At 33.6% G+C, this 23778-nt stretch overlaps 1 protein-coding gene across 2 annotated transcripts in view; it reads right to left on the bottom strand.

Moving 5' to 3' along the window:
* Window positions 1-23778, bottom strand: part of LOC130441193 (cell surface glycoprotein 1-like) — a 162324-nt gene that overhangs the window by 80711 nt on the left and 57835 nt on the right. For both annotated transcript variants that reach the window (XM_056774770.1, XM_056774763.1), the window contains one exon: window positions 12459-12649. In XM_056774770.1, the coding sequence (XP_056630748.1) occupies window positions 12459-12623 (165 nt within the window). In that variant the 5' untranslated portion in view covers window positions 12624-12649. The remainder of the gene's footprint in view (window positions 1-12458; window positions 12650-23778) is intronic.

The raw sequence follows: 23778 nt of genomic DNA, 5'->3' as shown, positions 1-23778 counted from the left end.
TACCTTTGTACATCAATTTGTCATACGGCTTCCACTTTTGCTCAATCGTGGTTGAGTCATTTCAAATTAGGATCATGTCTGCTAAAATTTTAATCGAATTAATTATGCGGTGTCGCATTCGACGACGATTTTCGTTTATTTATTTATTTTGTCATTGCTCACACTTCAATGACCCGCGGCAAAAAGAAAGATCCAGCCACCGCATGAGTCGTTCCATTGTTCATTTGGTATTTTGTCGGGCACACTCGTACAACAATCGAATAGGGTTTGGTGGGTTAGTATCCGTTATCAAGGTCAAGGTTGGTCCATCATAGGAATTTTTGAGAGCAGACAAGATCGTAATAATATTTTACACCATTATGTAAATAATAACTAATCATTGGATAAATTTATTAACGTTTTTAAATATGTAGGCAATACGGTTAAATTCAGTTTCACTGTACATTATTATAACCATAAATAAAAATTTTTATTAGAATAAATAATTTAATAATGCAACGAGAGCAAAAGGAAACTTCAAAAAGATAGAAGAATTAATCAATTTGAAAGAAGATTAAAGATTTCAAATGTTAAGGATTCTAATGAAATAAAAAAATAATTGAATTAAAAAAAGAATAAAAATAGACAATTGGTATAGAAGAATAAGTTCAATATAGTTTAGATTTTCAAAATAATCAATATCGACCATTTTGTTTCCATATCGGTTTCCTAGATGGTCGACATAAACTCAAACAGATTTTAGAGGTAATCGTATAAGATTGCTTCTGAAGAAGTACGTACAAGATGATGACTTCGAAAAACCAATGAGTTTTGATTTGCTGTGTATTTGACGTATCTGGTATTTTACTATAAAGAAGACGAAAAGTTCTTTTGCAATGGACTTCTTTGGACCTAGGAAATGATGAGAATTTTATTGAGAAAATGATGTCAAGTTCAGTAACTTAACTAAGCTGAATTTTTTTTTTTGGCAATGGGGAAAAATGAAATTGAAGTAAAGTAATTAAATTGTCTATTTTTTAAAACAAAGAGCCCCTCTAAGTCAGACAAGAAAATACTATAAATGATTGAAATTTAAAGATATCCAATTCAATTTAATCGAACCAAAAAAATTAAGGATTTTTATTTGTTTGGCATGGGGGCATTGCGATTTGCAGAATTTCAATCCTAACAAAATCATTGTGAAATGTTAAAATAATTTCAAAGTACGTTTCTTAATTACAAACATTTTTTTAAACCCAATAATTATTATTGTTTCTATGGAAAACTGTGATTGTGGTTAATTTTGTTTCGTCTGTCTAACGGAATTTCGATAAACAGCCACTTAATTCATAAAAGTTGATTCATTTCCTTCGTTAATAACTTCATTTTATGTTACTTAATCTCTTATACTAGAATAAAGTCAACAAGGGTATTTGTATTAGGTATTTAAATGTAGATATTCTTTTCCTCTGCTATTATTCTCCATTTTTCCGCTCTTTCTGTCGAAAAAGTTCAAAACATGTCAATTTTCTCGGGTCAGCTAAACTGAAAATCTCAATTTGCAGCTCTCTCAATAGAAATATGTCGGACAACATTTTTTGACATTATTTACAGTCGATTTATCTGAAAATACGGTTATTTATTTTCTATACCGTGACATTTTTTTAAGATTCGGCTGATAAACACGTCGGAAGAATTTCTCTATGTGAAATTTCAAATGGACATACGAAAGTGTACCTGGAAGTGGTGTCAGAGACATTTCAAGGTTTTTGTCATGTGTTCACTTCTAAATAATTGAATATTAGTAGTAGAGGCGCAGAAGATATTCTTAAAAAAGATGGTTCTCCAAGTTCAGATCCAGCAGTATGAATCTCTCTATCAAGAAAATCAACAACATTAGACAACGAAATGCGGTACTTCTGAAAAATAAGCAGAGCCGATGTTTGGGTTCCTCTAAAACTGCCCGAACAAAACTAACCGATCCAATACATGCAACGTATTGCCTCAATGACACCATTCATATCAGTTTTTGGGTGATTGATCACTGGAGACAGAAACGGGTTCTATTCGATTATCCAAAAACTCAAAAGACAGTGGCAGTCTTCAAATGCCGGAGTACTGCGAACCCAAAAAGGCGATTCTGTGTGGATACATATATAAAGATAACAAGAAAAAACTCTTCACGAACAATCGGATCGGTTAAACCAATATTCAATCGAAACAGGATAATGCACAAAACTGTACCGTGTGTAAGAAAAAAATAATGCATTACGTGATGTACTGCCTCACCCAACATATTCGCCTGATTTAGCACGTTCAGATTTACATTTGTTCCTATCGCTAAAACATTTTGTTAGTGGCAAAAAATTTGAATGATGTCCAAAATGCCATTTCGAGACACTTTATTGAACAACCAGTTGATTTTTATCGGCCTGACTTTATTCGTTTGAATTTCAAAAAGGCAACCGGTCCGGCATTAGAAATTTACTTTATTCTCTTGAAAAGCAACATTACGTTCCAGCCCCTTTGTAATTATTTCGATATAGATAAATGAATTATAATATTTTTGTTATATACAAATTTCAATAATAGATTGTTAAAAAATGATTATGTGCAATTTACAGGCAGGTAGCGACGCGACGTTGAGGTAAAGTCAGTCTATCGGGTAGCCAATGTCAAAGAGGAAATCCGGTTAATGATGAGAATAACGGATACTTCTTTGTTTGCATATAGGGAATTGCGCTCGACAAATTTCGGCGGGCGGCACATCCCCATTTTCGGCGTAATTCAACTGTTTAAAAAACAAGTTAAAAATGACTTTGTGGTATTTTTTTTAATGGAATAGGCGGCGATACGTTTATTACACGGTAGGTGATGATTTTGTGTACGCCGCTTGAAATATGGACAATGGCAAAGGAAATTCGAATAGGTAGTTATCTGTATTTATCAACAAAAAATCTTTATGAGTATTCAAATCGGAACCACGACATATTCTGATTGCTATTCCGTGTTCATTTTTATACTATCATAAATATATTTTGATTATGAAGATTTTGAAATAATCATTATTGGTAAATAGATTTTAAACACTTAAATAGCGGTTTTTTCCTTGCGAACACGTTTCTCCAATAAAAACCGTCGTTTTGGGTCTGGGATCTGGGACGATCAGTATCATCCATGATTAGGGTTCACGCCAGCATGGCGACATAACGACAATTGTCGCCAAAATCATACACATCAACGACAAATTTGTCGCCCAAAATATATTTAAAAAAACCTATGTTTTATATTTACTGTGCTGTTTTTGCATAAAATAATTTATATATGCCGTAAAAATATGTATAAAAGTATGTGTAGCATGCATATGTTAATTTTTTTACTTTTGTCTAACACGTTATATTTTTGGACCACTAAATCATAACTTAGGTGGTCCTTTCGAACCACTAAATTTTCATTGCTGGTGTGAACCCTATCCATGATTATTGCTTCATTTTTGATTTCAGAGAACCAATAATCATTCCGTGGAAAGGAGTGCTTTCAAGATAATATGATTTACGTATCTTTCCATCAGTTTTTTAAATTATTTTTCCAATTAGAAAATTGCAATTAAATTTAAAATCGAATTCTTTTTTTCTCTATAATTACAAAATCGGTTTGCTCTATACGAGGATGGTCCTAGATGTACCTGGCCTGACCTAGAGACAGCGGTAGTTGCTGGAAAATGTCGTCCACTGTATTAGAAAGTACAAAATGAATTTGTAAACCTAGAAGAAATTGGTCAACGTTATATTATACAAAACTTTTATTTGAAAGGCATTAACCCAACCAATATAAAACCTGAGATAGATCCCATTCTGGACGAGACTGCTCCTTCGTTACCAACAACAAAATATTGGGTATCAGAGTTTAAACGACACCGTACGAAGATCAACATTGCAATGGTCGACCAAATGATATGACGACTCCAGAAATGTTGAAGAAAATGCACAAAGTGGTACCGGATGATCGTCGACTCAAAGTACGCGAGTTAGCAGACATAGTAGACATATCAAAAAGTGCAATACATCGCATATTAACTGAAACTTTGGTGATGAGAAAGCTGTGCGCGAGATAGGTGCCGCGTTTTCTCACAATGGAACAGAAATAGCGTCGTGAAGATGTTTCCATCGAGTGTTTGTCAATGTGTGATAGATGAAACGTGAATCCATCTCTTCACACCCGAAACAAAAGAACAATCATAACAATGGACTGGAAACGGACAACCAGCAAAGACCGTTTCATCTGCAGGAGAGGTCATGGTGTCGATTTTTTAGGATACGTGTGGGATAATTTGAATTGACTATCTTGACAAAAGAAAAACCATCTGCGGCGAGTATTATGCGAACGTATTGCAATGAACGATTGGATCGAACCTAGAGGGAAATACTTAGCTTACCACAGAGTCTACAGATTGTTCAACGTTTTTCGCGACACGTGTGTCGGGCGCTTAGAGAAACTTATTGTCCATATAATCGACTACCGAACGTTCAATTTGCTCTACCATCAGTAAGTTTGGGACCCAATTTTCTTTATTGGATAATATTCGACCAAATAGACCACATCTATCACGTAGTGAAGAAAATATAAAACGCGTAAACCGTAAACTGTCGATTTGTTGGCGTTTTCAACAGCTTGAGATATTTTACTAAGAATCTTTCTTTAAAAACGTACAAAAAAATTAGTGTAAGAATTTAAGCCGACCGACCTTTCGAATTATTTCTGTTCTAGTTATGGGTCTATTGACAGGCTTACACAGAATATCCACTATTTTTGACAAAAATTTTGTATTTGGGGGTATTTGGGGCGATGAACAACCCGAAGAGGTCCATTAAATCCGGACACAACTGTTTGGTGTGGTTTATGGACGGGTCGGTGGTATAATTAAACCTTTCAAAATAGAAGCCGGAATATTATTGTGAATAGTGACCGTTATCGCTCCATGATGACAGACTATTTAATGCTCGCAATTTGTCCCAACAAGATGGCACCACCTGCCGAATAGCTTTACTGTTAGGGCAATGAACAGATCATTTCACGGTTTGGACCAGTGAATTGGGAGGCTACAACAAGCGACATCACACCTCAGGACTTTTTTTTGGGACTATGCAAAGTTCAAATTCTACGACTAGATTCATTGGCCAAATACAACTCGAAATACACGCGTCATTGTGAATTGGAAATTTAGAATGGACCTTGTTAACCGTAGTCGCGGAAACATTTCAAAGAAATTATCTTTAAGAAATAATATTGTAAAAAATGGTTACTTCGAATGATAACAAAGATTAAAAAATAAAACCTCCAAAAAAATACTTTGAATGATTCGCCGATTACTAAAAGTTCTATTCGAAATTCGTATAAATGTAACTTCAAAATAATCCCCTTGTATCTTGTCAATTCTTTCGATGGTAAGTGCCCAACTCTACAAAGATGCTTAATATATCTTGGTCGTTTCCCAGTTGGCGACCTTAAGTATAAATTTAAAATACACAGCTGCCTGCGGTATTAAGAGTAAACTTGTTCAAGGTCGAACGGTCGAAGAACGACATCTTCTGAAGATAGGGCCTCTGGGCTGTATTACTCTACACCCAGCAACTAAGCGGTTGCCATGTAAATATATTTAATGCAAAAATGACACTGAAACGTGCAGAGAATGAAGTTAGTCAAAAGTTTTTACAACAAATGTTTCAATCGATTTATCATATAAAGAAAATAAATAAGAAACAAAACTGAGTTATTTTAGGACTACATAAACAAGTGTTTTCAGAAATATACATTCTCGACCTTCGACTTTACTATTTTGAAACGATATTGTATGAGACTTACAAATAAATAATAGAATAAGATAAATATTTGTATATTAGATAAACATAAATATACAGAATGGCTCAAAATACATATACATAATTTTCTTTTGTTTCTAGAATAAATAATCTGAGCAGGAAAGCTTAAGACCTACTATAAGTAGGAAAATGAAGATACCAGATGGGAAAAGGAATAATATCACTCGCCCAGGCCGTTATGATTTAACCGCATCGTAGAGAATTAGACCACGAGTTCCGTACTTATAATAGCACATTCGGGGGACAAGCGTCTTAGCAGCTGGGGATATCAACGTCTCATGCCTCAGCTCAATCTTAAGAGAAACTACAACAGACTGGTCTCAAATTACAGCTCTGTAAGATAGATACTGTTTAATCGACTGATGGGCTACTGTTTCAAATTGTCTGGTCAAGTAAACAGGCTCTGGGTCTAAGAAACTCATGTATTTTCTACCTACACGTATAATAATGAGACCAATATTCCCGTTGGAGGTATTAGTTTGGAGTAGTAGAACCGGTTTGAACATCACGAGAAAGCGTGGAGGAAAATACCTCACTCATGAAGTTTAGAGGAGTCACACAGGGAGAAACAGAATCCAGATGTTGATTAAATTTAGGAAGAAATACCAAAAAGATAAACTTTGAGAAATAATTTACTTTCAAAGGAAACTGTACAAATAAATTGGATTAACATCGAAGCGTACACAGAGATAATCATGAGATATAAGCAGATTTGGGAATGCCTGGAAGTTACTTTAGCTAAATAAAAAGAAAAAGTTACTCTTCAATGGGTTACGAGACAAACTAGAGTGGAGAGAAGAAAATAGAAAGAAAGACTTGCTAAAGTATGAGCGGGTAAACCGTTCGTGCTACTTGAACCCTTGCATGGAATTGGCTAAAGGAGAATAGAGAAAACGCTAGAAAAGGATGTCATAGTTACTGGAATAATCTATATAGCCTGAGACATGGTTGAGAAACTATAACCAAAAAAGATCTATTGAATGTATAAACCTAAGTAAAAACGCTAGGTATGGTAGATTCTATTATGTAGAAGACGAAACTTCTATCCTCTTTCTCTCGAAGTGAGGAAAACTAAGGAAAATGAAAAATGAAGATCTTTCGAAGCTAGAACAAAACCAAATCATGAATTTCCCGAAAGGAGTGAGATTAATAGGTAAGCTATAAATACTGAGCATGCTGCCACTGTAAGAAAAAGGGAATACAATAGATCCTTTGAGTCGCAGTGGTTGGCATATCCTGGGTTAGTGTAACGAGTCCTGATGGCTCAGGTATCTGGATATGTTGTGCCACAACTAAAATATTTCCTTCATCCGAACGTGGCCCTATCGCATTAATCTAAGAAATTCTGAGGCATTGAAAGGGGAAACAGGATGCATTGAGTTGCCTCTGCGTTGCTCAGTCTTTAATCCGATGGATTTTCTTTTATTGGGGATTAATGAAGGGCAATATTTATTCTAGAAGAACCAATTAAAGTTAACAAATTGCATCCAAGCTGGGTTTCAGGATATTATGAAAAAATTGTCTCACAGTGTGTTTGATGCAATTCTTGTATATACAACTACAAAATTTCTTTTGCATGCTGTATAAACGAATTGGTGTGTTAAGGACCTTATTTATGATACAAATTTATTGAATATTTCAGCACAAAATCATTTTGTAGCAAGTATCTTATTATTATTCTCTCCAGCTTTCTTTTTTTCCCATTATTCGAGAAATATGATTTCACTCCGTCTTGAGGAGAATAGAAACGAGAAATCATCGCTAACTTTCTAGAATGACTTTCCACCCCAGGGCTGTACGTAAAATTGATATTTAATGATGGGGAGAAGTTCCAGTGAGTTTTATCAGTTGAGAAAACTTTTATAAAAATTATTATTCGGTTAATCTATGGAGAGAGTTACTTTTTATGGGAGAGTTGAGCGGTGCTACAACTCAGGTAAGAACGGAAGAGAGTCCAAAAATACAAAAGGAGAATAACAGCTATTTATTTTGCGCGTTTGATGACAAACTCACAGCTATACCCGTCCACCCAATTACCTGCTTATCTAGTAAATAATGAACACTTCCTTCAAATCTTGTTTGGTCGTTCGGTTTTTCTTTTTTCAGCATGAACAATCACCATAGACTCAGACCTGCAGAGGAGAAATTCCTGTATCAGGGCCAATTCCAATGAATCCTCCTCACTATCAAAAATTTCTTCATTCCACCCAAAATAAGTCCAACTAATCTCTCTTCCTAATTATGCAGACAAGTGTTTTCGTATTTCTCTGTATCTAAATGAAAATTTTTGGTATTCTATTTATGAACACTTCTAGCGAAGTTTCTGCTCCGTTTTAATATTTTTATTTCAAGATAATAAACCTGAGTAAGTTTGGTTTGCTCTCTAATCTAACCCTAGTGGTGAAGTGAACGTATGCCTTTAGGTTTCTATGAATTGTTTATGGTAGGAGAACTTTGACAAAATTTTGGTTCAATTCAGATTAAGCCATCAATCCTCACTTGATTCTTGAACATTTCCTCCATTGTCAATTCTGTATCTAATTCAAGTTCTTTGTAAAAATATTTTTTGAAGAACTATATTCAACAGTTGAGGTAAAATTATCGTTTTGTTTTACGCGGTGTCTAATTCAAATTAGATTTGGTAATTGATACGAGGTATGTCCGTAAAATAGTCATATTTCTTACTAAAGCGACTGTACACCGCAGCGCGCGTTCGGGCGTAGGCGTAGGACCTCCAACGGAGACTTTTCGAAATCCCAGTGGGACAGTTAGCAGAAGATGTTCCGGAATGGTTGGAAAAAGATTGAACACACTCCGAATTCCTGTTACCTGGACAGTTACTGCTAAATTTCACGTTGAAGTACTACGAAGATAAAAACAAGGCCGAATATCAAGAATTCTTGGAAAGTTCACCAAGGCAATGCGCCTTCACGTCTGCGTCTTCCTCATGACCGACTACCTGACAAAAAACGATATCGGTATCGTACCCTGAATTACTTATATCCACGACCTTGTCCCACCAGACTAGAGCAGTTAGGACGAGGTCGCTAAATGACATTCCCGTTGAAACCTTCCAGGTAGCCTATACCGCGTGGAAATTTCGATGGCAAAAATATATTGATGCAGGAGAATCGCATTATTTGTACCATTCCGATCAATAAATTTTTAAATACAGGTTTTGACGCTTTAGTTTCCGTGCGTTCACCATTAAAAATATCAAACTTTAAGATGACAATGTTAGATTTGACATATTTACATCTGTGTTGCCATATTTCAAAACTCAAATAGCAACCCTCGTGGTGCACAATTTTCATAAGACAGAATTGAAATAATATGATTTGGATCTTGACGTGTCAGAATCCTCTTAGATTCTTAGAAAAATAGATTTCTATGGAGAAGACGAAAGAATCGAAAAGTTTCATTTCGAAAAAAGTTAAATAGAAATGAAATATTGTAAACAAATTAAATATGTTAGGGACCAAAATAGGTATAATGTTTACGCTCTAGGAACATAAATTGTGATGATCATATCAAATAACCATTAAAAGTTTAATTGCTAAGAAAACAAAGTGAAAAAATATTAAAATTATTTTTTTTTGTATATTTAGTACCTTCCGCGTATTTAAACATTGGAACGTAAAAAATGTGAATGATTAATGATTGTTCTGTATTCGGAATCTCCGCAGAATTCGTTAATGCAGTATGAATACTGGTTCATTAGATTTATTACTAAAAAATGTAGAGAAAATGAGTCGCCGAAATAAATAATTAATTTGGATCTTGCCGTATCAGGGAATTCCCTAACGCGAATTTTTATAAAAATTTATTTTCATAGGGGAACAAAAAGCAATCGAAAAGTTTTGATTGAACTAATATTTAACAAAAATTAAATATTCTAGGGGACTAAAAAATGGTGGGGTACGAGGAGCGCACGGGCATCGAGCGCACAGGCACATTTAGAAAACATTTCGCGCATCTAGTTCGACATACAAGAAAATTTGATTTTCCAAATGAGCAACTGTTCAATATTATATAAAATACTCAAGAAAAATTGATAGAAAAACATTTTTTTCTAAGAATTTGTGGGTTTTTGGTATTAGGTTCAAAATAAAAAAAATAGCGTATTTTGAATTTTCCACAGAAAAGCCTTTTAATTAGAGAATTGTTATGTTAGGTTAGGTTAGGAGACTATGACTCTTTGTTACTCTATTGTTACCTCTTTTATAATTTTTCTTCTTTTATTTACGGTAATAAACATTTCAAGCTTAATGTGGGGATTGAAAATACCGTCTTTATACCTGAAAATGTGCGCTCGATGCACCTTCCTATATTATCTGTGCGCTAGAACCACCGTGCGCTCGATGCACGCATTCCAAAAAAAATTACTTATTGTGTGTGTTTATGAAAACGGGGAATGTAAAATTTGTTAAATGAATTACCTAACTTACGATTATACAACGGTAATTTTCAAAATTTCAAAAATTGTAACTGTTCGTAAAATCGGTGACTTTGTTTTATGCTGTGCAAATAATTAGTTAGTCGAATTTTTCAAGGAAAAATTAGACTATTACGGTAGGCATGACTAGAAGAAAAATGGGGGGCACATCATTTTTCCCATGTTTTAAGACCTCCTGAACACGATTATGATGGTTTTTCGAATGTCTGTAGTTTATATATATATATATATATATATATATATATATATATATATATATATATATATCTGTTTGGCTTTTTTGGCAGCGGATTGATGTTATTAGAGTTTGGTTGAAAACAAATGAATATTTCGAGGGGTCGCAGTGCAAAAAAAGTGGTTTTTGACCTTTGCTCACCTCTGCAGGTCAAACGAAAAGCGACTGAAAAATGAAATTTCACATGTAGGTTCAATTAGTTGCGAGATGATTTCCTGTCTAAGGTCGAAACTTTCCATCTCCACCCCTCTCCATTTTATGGTCATTTTTGTTCTTATTTTTTGGCCAGAAAAAGTTTAACTAGAGGGTTCGAACTTCGCATGCAAGTAGGGGTGATGTTGAAGAATTGTCTTTCTCAAGTTCAAAGTTTTCTTCTTCAGTTCTTCTAGCACAAAACGCCCGAAATCATTTTGATCGTTGTAATTGTTGAACTGGACCGCATACTATTTAATGAATAATACGAGTATGATCGTTGCTAGGGTGATTTTTTTTACTTCCCATTTTCGAAATTTCTTGTCACTATGACAATTTTTTCTTTGTTGTCAATTGGAATTGAACAAGAGGGTTCGAGACCACCGCGTCTATTGAAATTATGAATTTTCATTCGAGAGAGAGAGTTAATTTGTGAAATGAAAAGTTATTGAGGAATAGCAAATTTTCCATATAAAGAAATAAGATTGAGAATTGATATCATCTCCAAGAAATTCATTTTATCGAAAGATTTGTTTGTGTATTAGTTAAATTCTTCATTCGACGAAAAATTCGACTTTCGTGATGGAGCTCTGCTGCTCACGGCTTTTTTTGTTATGTACTTGACAATGTTTATTTTTTAGTTAACACTTTTTTTATTATCTTCAAACTTTTCAAATTTTGTTGTTTTCATATGAATTTATACATTTTTTAAATATAAGTTTACGTATACCTATTTGACAGTGGCATACTTCAATTTTCCTCAATAGAAATATTTACTAACGCCCGATAAGAACTACTTCGAAAAGTTGATCTGACAATTCTACGATTTGTTAATGTACCTTCCAAAAGTTCAACGATTGATAATCGTTCATACTGGAGATCAAATTTTTTCATTTAAATAATTCAGGTACCAAAACAGATCATCATTCCGAAATAGAGTCAGTCAATAACGACAAATAGTTACGACAAAAACTTCAAATCTACCTGCTAACTTCGTAATCGTTTGCGACAATAAATCTTATCGTTCCCTGCAGGTTAATCCAGTCACAAATAGTAATTCACTAAATATTGAAATGATGGCGAATAGAAAAAATATTGTTTTCAATTTGAGCAGTTTACGAGGTAATTGAAGAATTACATACAAATAGTTATATAAAGTACCAATTTGTTGAACTCATACGAGAACATGGTTTCATTATATTGAGTTTACCCTCATATTAACCGGATTTAAATCCGATAGAATTTATATAGGGTATCGTTGAGGAAAACATAAGGCATCTAAATGTAACTTAAATAAATTGGAAAATTTCTAAAAATTGGTTGAATTTGAGTTTTCTATCTCAATATGAATATTTCAATCGAGAAACTACACAAAGAGAACATTCAATTTCCAAATAAGGGAGTAGTACATAGTAGTAATGCATTTCTTGGTTTCCAGGTTTCCTTGTTATAAATTTTGACGAAGGTGCTCGCTCCACTTTTATATCTGCATGTATCAAGTTATCGAAATATAAGCCTTATCGTAAATGAAAATTAAGATATCTCTTATAATCGGCAAAAAGGCATCATGTGATCTTGATCTGTGCGTGCCTCGAAACATATTACTTTCAATATTTCCTTTTAGGAGATATACTAATACTAATACAATACTAATAACAAATAAAACATTTATCAAACAAAATAAATGTAAGTGGTTTACTAATTTTTTAGTACTTACCCCTATTTCTATATCTGTGTGTGGTACAGCACCATTCGTTGTGGACTTGATATCCGCATCGCCAATTTTGACTACTCTTCCTTCACCTTCTCCAATAGCTTCGGCCTCACCTTTTGTTGGAGAATTTGTGATATCTACTGATCTCTTTGACTGTTTCGCACCCATTTTGTGAGACAATTACTTAATAATTACTGAAACAATTAGAATTACATTGTTTAAGATCATATAGTTTATAGAAAATAAGAGTTTTTCTTCCTAGACGCGTCGACGCCTATTTCTATTTGAAATATCCAAAAGATTTAGTTTATTCAGAACAAATTTTAGGTCTCTTGGTTTACGTTGTTAACGTAAAGTCGAATAAATTGGCAACTACGCATTTAATAGCTCTTGCTATAGCAACGGTTTCACATGGTCGAAAGATACGAAGACTTGTATACTTCGAAAATGTCTCGACTATTAAATAAAAATATGCACTCATATATTTCCAACGACATTTATTACAGAATATTTAAAATTTTTGCCAAATCGCATCCGTTTAACGTAGAAGAAATTATTCTCTGCGGCAAAGAAAGATGATAAAAATAAAATTAGCTAGAAATAGACATGTCTTAACGTTTACTTGCATTTAAATATTTTACGAGGGTTTATAAAATTGTATGTATATAATCACCAGAAAAAACATACAGAACGGACATTTTAGGATACCTTCAGACAGTATATTGTCCTAGAAAACTCAACTGTTAAGAAGTAGTTGGCTAAGTTGAAACTAGGCGAAATGAACAGCGAGGATGATGAACGCAGTGGGTGCTCCAAAGAGGCTGTCCTAGATGAAGACATTAAATAAGTTGAGATAGCTGGGTCACTAAAGAAATTAAAGGCACGCGTGTTGAATATGGACTTTTGCGATGTTTTTGTCGATGACAAGTCATAGCGTTAATCGTCCTCGGTGCAAATTTCGTTTCAAGTTAGCACACCACTTCTCAAAGGTTGATTTTTGTTTGACCGAATATTGTTTATGAAGCCAAGTCTTGACTTTAATAGTACATATTTTTTGCCAAATACAGGGTAGCGTAATAGAACGTGCTTATTGCATCATCTTTTTTCGCGAGGTAAACGATGCGTGGCGGGGGTAACCAAGCGTCGTTGGATAGTTGCACTCGTGGAGTTTTAGTAGCCATGAGTCGTTTCGACGTTCGCACGTTTTACGAGAACGGTCGTTCATGCGTCTTGACCAGGCGACTGTATCGATCAGAATATGGATTAAGACACATCAATGAAGCTCCGAGTGCAAATTTAATTGAAATTAAGCGTTTTGAAGAGACCGGTTCAGAACGTCTAGTACCACAGACAATATTGTTAGGGTGAAGGAGTCAGTACGAGAAAATCCGCATGTGTCTACTTGGAAGCTATTGGCGGTTTTAAACTCGTCGCAACGAAATTTATAGCGAATTTTGAATTTGGATCTTTAGCCCTTATAAGTTCCAGTTAACACAACAATTAAAAGATACCGACTTTGAAGCAAAATTGTTGTTTTTGAACCAAAAAAAAAATCCAAAAATGAAACATCAAAAACCACTGCATAGTCCGAAAGTAACGGTAGGAGCAGCAAGCAAAGGAATTATTGGCCCGCACCGACCGCTATGTTACGATGTTTGAGGGATATTTGACTCCAGAACTTGCAAGATCAAGAATAGCGAATACGAGAACTTGGTTCCAACAAAACGGAGCGACTTGTCGCACACCAAATGACTCTATGGCGGCTCTATGATGTTTCCTGCAAGAATATTTTCCAAAAGAGATGATATCCCTTGGCCTCCACACAGCCCTTACTTGACGCCTCTTGATTTTTTTGTGGGGACCCCTCAAACTTAAAGTCTACATGAACAATACGAGGGACATAAGTCAGCTAAAGAAAATATCCGCCAGGAAGCGGCTTAATTACCTAATCATCATATCTTTTATTTCAACAATACCTTATGTATTTATTTTGTTCAGCCAATACTTAATAAATGCACGTTCTATTGCGCCACCCTGTACAATGCCTTATTAATACACGAAATTACTTTTTATTTATTTTTTCAAACTAAAGTTGATTCGGTTAAAACGCAATATCTCACAATTTAATTGTACTACAGGTGTCCAATTTATACACGTATCTTAAAGTTTAGGGCTAACTGGAAATTATATGGATTTGATACTAATATCTATATGTTAGCCTCCGAATTTTTCAGCCCATCCAATAACGGTTAGCGCGCGAATTATTTTTTTAGGTCTATCAAGTTTTCATGCCAATAATTACAATATTGATCGTTTGTAAAATTAATTGAGGTTTTTCAACACAATTTCAAACAATCAGAACAATAGTTGTGGACATCTATGGTTTTCATTTCGTTAGCATAAATTTTTTGCTTTGTGTATTGTCTTGTCAATTATACTAACTGGATGTGTAATTTTTTCATAATATTTTAATGAGTTAAATGGTTTCTTTATTATAACAATTCTCAACAGCTACATTTCTAAAGAATTATCATCGTTAGATTGGTCAATTCATTTAGAAATATTTTGGACCATAAACAACAGTTAAGTTGGAAGACACTGACCTTTTATCAAGATATGGTTTTTGCCATAGACGTAATTGAACATGCGCTCTATGAATATAAAATTCGGTTTTTAAATTTTACCATGTAAATTACGAAAAACTTTCAATTAAGTTGTACAAATTTTAAAAAAATGTCTTTTCCTACACCAGATTCGAACCCAGGATCTGGAGTTGGAAGGCGCGGTCCATCTACACTGAGACATGATTGTCGTGGATGCTGTGCAGTGTATTTAGATAACCAAGTTATCGTCTTCAGAGACTAAAGGTAAACTCAAACCTAATGACTTGACTTACATATAATAAATCAATAAACCTTCTCCCGCGAAAATTAATTCCAGCGGGAAAAATATTTAGCAAAGTGGGTTTTAAATTGGTTTTTAAATTCAATTTGCAAAAGAGGTATATATGAAATTAGCTGTGGTGATTGTGACGGAAAGTGTATTGGGCAGACTAAGAGATTCGTTATTGTCCGGTTTAAAGAGCACATAGCTCATTTGAAATAAGGACGGACCGGAAAATCAGGTATTGTCAATCCACGCTGCCAGTCACAATAATGACATAAATATTAATAATGTAAAATTGTTAAATTTGGATTTGCATTTGGAAGGATTGAAATTGTTAGATGTGATATTAACTTAAATAGGGTCAAAGAATGCATGTGAAGATTCCTGAGTTTTCTTCCACTGGAATTAATTTTCATGGAAGAAGGTTTATTGGTGAGAAAATTTAATATAAAACAGGTAAGTAAAGTCATTAGGTTTTACTTTACCTTCAGTCTCTGAAGACCATAACTTGGTTATCGAAACGCGCGACATACAATGTAATTGCGAGTGTTGGTGTATTCAATATGAATATCGCAAATGGTTCCAGAAATTCCAACTTACATTTTGAAACATAATAAATTTGACTCGAACTTGTGAACATTATTGTTTGTGTGCTTATATTCCTCAGTGTATAGATATTTGGTGTTGAACCAATTGAAAATGGAAATATAGAGAATGAAATTCCTTTTCTTTAATTCTACCAACAATTAGAGAAGCTGCTGAAGTTGTCTCATTAAATTTATTATAGGAATAGTAAGGAAAATATATAATACAGTCTATAAATATTTGTTGAACTGGAAAAAGGAATTTTTATTAAATATAAATAAATACAATCATCCTGTAAGATTACATACGTAATACTTGATAAGCTAGATACATAGATATTTGTGTAAAATAGTGATGTCCTCTAATCAACGAATCGTTTCAAAAGGGCCCCATACCTAGCTGTCTAAAAACAGCTATAATTGCTTTCCTGCACGAAAGTGGCGACAAAAATAATACTAGTAACCGTAACTATCGTTCTATTGCAATAATATCAATCCTTTCGAAGATAAATGAACGACTAATGAGAAACCGTCTATTACCCTTTCTTTTCAAACATCAAATCTTGATAGCTCAACAATTTGGTTTCCTATCTAATAAATGCTCTAATGACGCTATTTCTCAATGAAATATATACCTCACTTAACGATAAATTTTGTACGGCTTCGGTTTTTGTGATTTCGCTAAGGCCTTCGATTGTTTCGATAATGAAATTCTGAGTATTATCACATCCGAGGTGTTCCCTTAGAATGGTTTGTATCTTACCTCGAATGTCGAAAATAATTGATGCGAGCTAATGGTGAAGTTTCAAGTAAATTGCCAACTAGCAGTGGTGTACCTCAGGGTTCAGTTCTTTTTTTGGTATATAGAGTAACCTGGAGTGGTCCAGATGAACAAGCTTTATATTCTACCATAGGCAAAGATCTCATTGTTATAAAGTCCTGGTCTGACGCGAATGGTCTCTGTTTAAACACTGAGAAAACTTTAGTTTTATCCTATAAAGGTGCTTTACCAGCTTTAAAAGTCAACAATGACTTAATAGGATCTCAAAATTCGTTTTTTGAACAGCTCGATTCGCGTATTGCTGTAACAACTTACTACTCGTTGTTCGAATCGCATCTTGTAGGGGGGTCTTGTAGTTTGCACCTCTTCGAATCTATCTTCAAATTACAGAATAGAGCTATTCGTTATGTTTATGGTTTTAGTAGTAGAACGCATTTTCGCGAATTCTATAGAACACAAAATTCTCCTCTCAATTTAGAATCTGTTTGTTTGGTTCGCAATCACTTTCACAACTCAACTGAGAGACTCATTCATGCTATTTTACTAGAAGAAATAATTTGGACATTTACTTAAGTACACCCACTTCTGATCTGGTAAAAAATTCCTTCATCTTCAGCGCCAAAAAATTTATCAATTAGCTACCTTCGGAATTAAAAATACATAAGTTCCGAAGATTGACAAATACATTTCTGCTTGAAAGACCTTATCACTCTGTGGCAGAATTCTACAATTTATAGTAGACATTTCATATTTTTATATTATCTAATATAAAATTGTCGATAAAATTGTAAAATTCACTCGGTGATTTATTCCACTCGTTATCGATTTGGTAGGAAACTTCACTACGTGGTTAATAACCTTCATTATACACTCGTGAATAATATACTATATACTGGAATATTATTCAATAGTCATGTCAAATGTCACGTAAAATTAAAGCATCATTTTGTTTAACCAAACGTTAATTGTACATTTCATGAATTTCTATCTTGAGTCATGTTAGTTTCGCGTAGAATGTATTATCCTGAATTAAACAAGAAGTACAAATTAAAATATGTTTTTATCTTGATAACATTATCCATCCATAACAAAGGAATAACTTTACATAATAAACATGAATAAAATTAATGAATACAAGTATCCGCATAGTATCATTAACACCCAAGAAAAGTTGTAATTAAGATCTGATTAGTTGATTGGATATTTATGCCAATTCTATTATGAATTGGTTTAATAATTATATATGTCACCCTGAAAAATAGCTTTTTCTTTGAGGATATAATAAACATGTTACCACTTGAGAACAAACGAGTCTCAGATTTAACGTTCTCAAGGAATTGTTGACTATTTTTATTCATACCTAATGAATACGATTAGTAGGACCTTTCGGAAACTAACCCGGACTACGCGTTCAGTGTTATTCGGAAACTGATCGACGGGGTCCTAGTCATATGATCTTTCTTACCCTGATAGACCAATGGGTAAATGAGATCAGCAGACGGGTTGTTTCGTTCATGTTTTTTTGGAAAATTACCAATTCCTCTTATATCGGCAATGTGTTGAGCGTTAGCCGTCAAGTCTTTTTTATTTTGTACCAATTTTCAGTTTACGACAGGTGCATTTTCAACTATAAGTGTTTACATTATAATTCAAAGCGAGTTTATAGAAAAAAATTCATGTAGATCCATTTCATTTTCTTTATCTTCATAAACGAATTCCAACAATTTTTTTTCTCAGAAAGACTACAACTTAACATTTAATTTCACTTTCTCTAAGACTACCTAGCACAAATTGAAAGAGGTCTGAAGCCTAGAATCCGCGCCAGAACGTGCGGAGTTTAAAGTTTATTTTACTGAGGCTTGCCTTGGTACTAAACTTGGTTGCAATATTTTGGTAATTCGTCCAATAACAATCATTAAACATCTAGAATCTATTATGAAACTAAATAAATATAATGTAAAAGTATCTGCACGAAAAAAGTAAAGAAATCAAAAGTTTGTATAAATCATGTACATTTGAAATTTGCAAACCTGAACACGACGTTAGGAAACTGATCAAAACGTTCTGGGTTAGAACCCGCAATCAGCTGATAGACGCTATCTAATTCATAGCTTCTGAAAAGCCCTACAGTATATGATTGTTGAATTTTTGAACTTGAAAACTTTCTATAAATAAACGTATGAAGGTATTAAACCAGTATTCACACTCGATATTCGTTTAGATTATACAGGGCTATTCTAAATTATGGACCCATTTTTAAAAATTCGTATTTATTATTACTTTTATACCAATGAAAAGAGGAAGTTTCAAAGTTTTCTTTAATGTATTACAAGTGTTTAATTTGACCTCCAGCTGCTGCACGGCAAACATCTACGCGTCATCTGTGTGTGTAGCTCATTACTGTAAAATTCGAGACGCTTCTCTTTGTCATTAGGGTTGAGAGCCTGCACGAATTCTAAACGGTAGGGTTTGTAAGCATACGCCGTCTCCGAACTTTCCATACTGTTGTTTCGGGTATTCCAAGTTCTCTACTAGCTCTATTGGTAGACTTACTTGGGCTGCGAACAAAACTGTCTTATATCCGTCAACATCATCTTATGTCACACGCGGTCGGCATGTGCTTTTTCCTTCCAGTCTCTTTAAATTGATTAAACAAACGAATAATGATGTTCCTGGTTGGTGGTTTAATACCAAATTCAGCACGAAATGTCCGCTGCACTACAATTCTTACGAACTCAATAACACAGAACACCTTGTACTCCACAGTCGCCATGTCACTCACAACTGGCAGTGACGAGGATGGCGGCCTAATGCCGCGAGAACTCTAGCGTAATACATTAAAACAACTTTGAAACTTCTCCTTTTCAATGGTATAAAACTCATTCATGTAGAATTTTTACATCAATAAATACGAATTTTTAAAAATGGGTCCATCATTTAAAATAACCCTGTATATAGGAGGTTACACCGCGACCTCTAAAGGTTTATTGTGCCTCTCATCAAAAATGTCTTCGTCTCTTAACTATCCATAGTTTCTGCGTTAATGTCTCTAGCTAGATAATCCGATAGATAATTCTTTTTACCGTTAGGTCCTGGTGGGGCTTGTTTCATTTGGTGCTTCCTGAATCGATCTTGTTCGGTAAGTAGCTGAAGCATATTCCTATGATCATTATATTTCTTTCTTGGAAAAATCCGTCAGAGTACTTCTGAATATCTTTGTAGTAAGTGAAGTTTTCCGAACAGATCAGTAAAATGCTTTTATAACAAAATTTATCAGCCTCCGATTCCGAATGATCAAGAATCCTAACCAGAAGTTTTTATTGATCGTCGTTGAGTTTCTTACGGGATTCTCAAAACAGCTTGTGATCTTAATGCATAAGTTTGATTATAATATATGGTTCGCTATTGCTTTTCTGACAAGTTTCTTTTCATTCATTTCTATAGTTCTTTCAATAGCAAATATTTTTGCCTAACAGGCGCTTGTACACGATTCAAAAGATATCGAGTCAATTCCAACTGCTCCCGTCGTGTTTTTTGAACCAATTGTAGTTTAGGTAGTAGAGCTTTTTTTTAGTATTTCTTTTCACTTAATACCGTAGTAAAATCTGGCGTAATTCGTCTAAGATTAATCTCTCATTACTAGTCGCAACTCTGGATATTTGACTTCTACTGACTGATCAATCTATCAATCGGTAAAAACATTTGGAATCTATGATGATCTCCAGATGAATTTATTCATTTAAACTGTGAGTAGCTATTTAAAAGAGAAGAAAGAAAAAATGATTTCAATAATGATAGGGTCTCAATAATAATCAATATCAATTCAAACGAGTTGATAAATGATAAAAGCTTAGATTAGAATATAGATTTTAGGAAATGCCAATCGAGATGCGCGGTAAGGACAAATGTCTTTTAAGATGAAGTATGAAGGATGATCACTTTTACCACAAAAGACTGATAGAATAAGCTTGTAATATAAAACTATTATATCAAGTCTTTTGACGACGACATTGGAATTATCATAATAAGAAACATGCATCAATACTAACCTTGAAACTTCACTATTTGAAGAATGGTAGAATCTGTTAATCAATTGTAATATTAGGCGCTACACTTAAATTTTCATACTTCGTTCAAGTTCTTGATGATAAGTTTTTAAAACTCTTCGCACAAGAGGAAACGGTTTCAATTCACAAAATCAAAATAAATTATTTCGTGTGACGGTTCAAAATGTCAAATTGATTTTTAATAATAAACAGAGTTCTTTTAATCAAATGATCAAAATAAGTAGGTAGCAACTGGAATTACAACAACAAAATACGCGATATCAGAGGCAAAGATTGAAATGACAGATATTAAAGGCTAGAAAATGTTGAGGTTAAAGTTATGCCAGATTGTTAAAAAGATTTTGTATAAAAAAATACGCTTTAAATCAACTACGATCAAGTATGAAGAAAATATGAATGTTGATGTTATAAAGAAAACGTGTGGGAATTGAATGAAAAAAAATTCAATGTTTGACTAGATATCTGGGTAATTTTTATATAAAAAATATTTTTTTTATGAAATGAAAGTTATGAATTTTTTGTTTTCAATTTCGATCCCTCAATTTGTTCATGTATTTAATCAAAGACAGTTGTCAAGAACAGGAAGGCTTGTTTTTATAATTTTTACTTTATAATAAATAATAATATTAGTAGAATTATTAATAACGCAATTCACAAAGAATTGAACTATTGGAAAAAACGTTAAATATTAGACACAAATAACTGGAATTTGGGGTTATTAAAGATGTTTTACTATTACTTTCATATCTAACAGAATATTTACACTTATTTTAGATAAAAAGTGGAATGAAATTATAGCAGGAAAAATTTTTAATTAATTAAATACGAGGATACGTGAATAATTACTTTTATTATTAATTTTCAAACTTCATTAAATTAGGACAGATACACCATAGATATTTTTGTCTATATAATCTCCACATTTAGCATTGCACTTGGTACAGCGAGCCACAAGCTTCCTATGCCATCCTGGTAGATAGTTTTCGGTTGGTCTTTGCCTCTTCTATATTTAGTGTCGTCTAATGTCACATTTATAAAAGTTTAGGTCCGCTTGCAGCCATGCAAGCCTATTGTTTAGGTTCCTTTCCGAAAACTTAGACTTTCCTTGATTCTCAAATAAGGATTCGGATCCTCTCAGTAATTGAGTGGTTCCAGCGGTCCACGTCGTCGGTAATTTCATAGTCTCTTAGTCCTCTATGCCTATCATTAGAAGCTTTACTACCGTTTCAGCAGCCAGCTCAATATATAAAACAAACTAGTACTAGTTATCAAGGTTAAATTCGAATAAAGGCAGTGACGATATGGAGTAGAGATTTGAAATAGAGAAATTGATTGAGAAATTAAGTGAATTACAAAAGCTAAACCCGAACAAAATCGAATAAATCTTATAAAGGCTGTTTTCAGTGAAGTAAGTCGTTTCACTTTCAAGTAACAAAAAAACAAGAAACGAAGATGTACAAAACGAAGATTTGAATTGGAACGGAATTGCAGATGTCTTACTCTTTTCACCTTTGTTAATAAATATTCATCTTCACACTCAAAATTTCAACATCAATATATTTGCACCAAACCCGAATCGAAATTCCAATTTATGATGTTATTACTAAATATGTAGTACAATGTACAACAAGTGAGAAAATTTACATAATCATCTTAAACAAATTTTTCCCCAAATCAAATGAAAGCAATATCATTTTCTCACATGTACGTACACTAAAAATTTTAATTCACAGTTATATTTGCATAGTTTTGGAAAATAATTCCTGGTAGATTGTTTCGCTTCAAGACATTTTCGGTAATAATTGAAATATTAGCAGAGGTCGAAGTTGAAATTGAAACGTTATGGGCATCCACAGCATAGTTGTATTCAGTTTCTAGTGGAGCTGGAGGCTCAATCCATTCTAAGTACTCTTCATGATTATGAGAAAATTGACTAAATTCCCAGCTCTCATGGCGTTTTATAGTTAAAAGATTTGTTCTGCAATAACTAAAAATTAGATAATGGCAAAAATTTTACTATATTTTTGGGAGCGGTGTCGAAATTTATTCTTATTCTTCTTATTTCTATGAACTGTTTTGTACATTTATCATTTTGATAATAAAAAAATCAGGTGACATCCGTGCTTGGTCGAAGCTTCACATATATTTTATGAATGTGGTGGAATTTCTAGGAACTTTGGTATTAGCCCATCACAACGGTATGCCCCTATAAGGACAATAGCTGAAGCAGCCTAAAATTACCTTTAAAAAAAAACTTTCATTAGGTGTGTCCTCTAGAAATTTTTGAATGTCTTCAAGAGTCGGCTCTACAGTCTATTCAGCTCTCGGCGTCGAGATCTTTCACTCTTTATCTCCATTTTTACTTCATTTTGCCAGTTCATAACTCACACTATTCTCAAATCTCTTCCAACTTCCTTCAACCATTTTTTCCTTTTGCTCTTTCCCCCTATTTTTTCCTCAATTTAGACCTCGATTTATCCATCTATCCATCTGTCATTTCACCTATATGATCCAACCATTTCGTTTTATGATATGGGTTGTATTTGGATACTTCTACCATCTTAACAGTTCTCTATTTTTCTTTTGTACAATCCAACTCCACCGTAAATATTTCTGAACATTTTAGGATTCCATATTACCAAATTATTTTGCTCATTTTAGTTTCTTGTCCAGGTTTTATGTGCGTACGTAACTGATTGTCTTAATATGTTAGCTGTTCGTGATACATCTTTTTATTTAAACATTCTCCATACATTCCTGCTGCTTTATGCCTTTTGCTATTCTATTTTCCCTTCATTCGTCTCTTTTATTTGTGATTGTGCCTTCCAAATATTCGATTTTCTATTCAGTAGCTACTATTTCTACCACAATGGATAGTTATATCGGTTTCCTCGTTATCTTCAATTATTGGCATTATAATATTTTTCTTCCTTTCAAAATAAACTAATACGATATTTTCAGAAAAAGTATTCACCTCAATCTGCAGTCTACAAAAATACTGAAAA

The sequence above is a fragment of the Diorhabda sublineata genome, chromosome 1 (genome assembly GCF_026230105.1).
Source record: "Diorhabda sublineata isolate icDioSubl1.1 chromosome 1, icDioSubl1.1, whole genome shotgun sequence".
Taxonomy (NCBI): Eukaryota; Metazoa; Arthropoda; class Insecta; order Coleoptera; family Chrysomelidae; genus Diorhabda; species Diorhabda sublineata.
The sequence above is the reverse complement of the archived record's forward strand: the minus strand, read 5'-3'. Positions and strand labels throughout refer to the sequence as shown.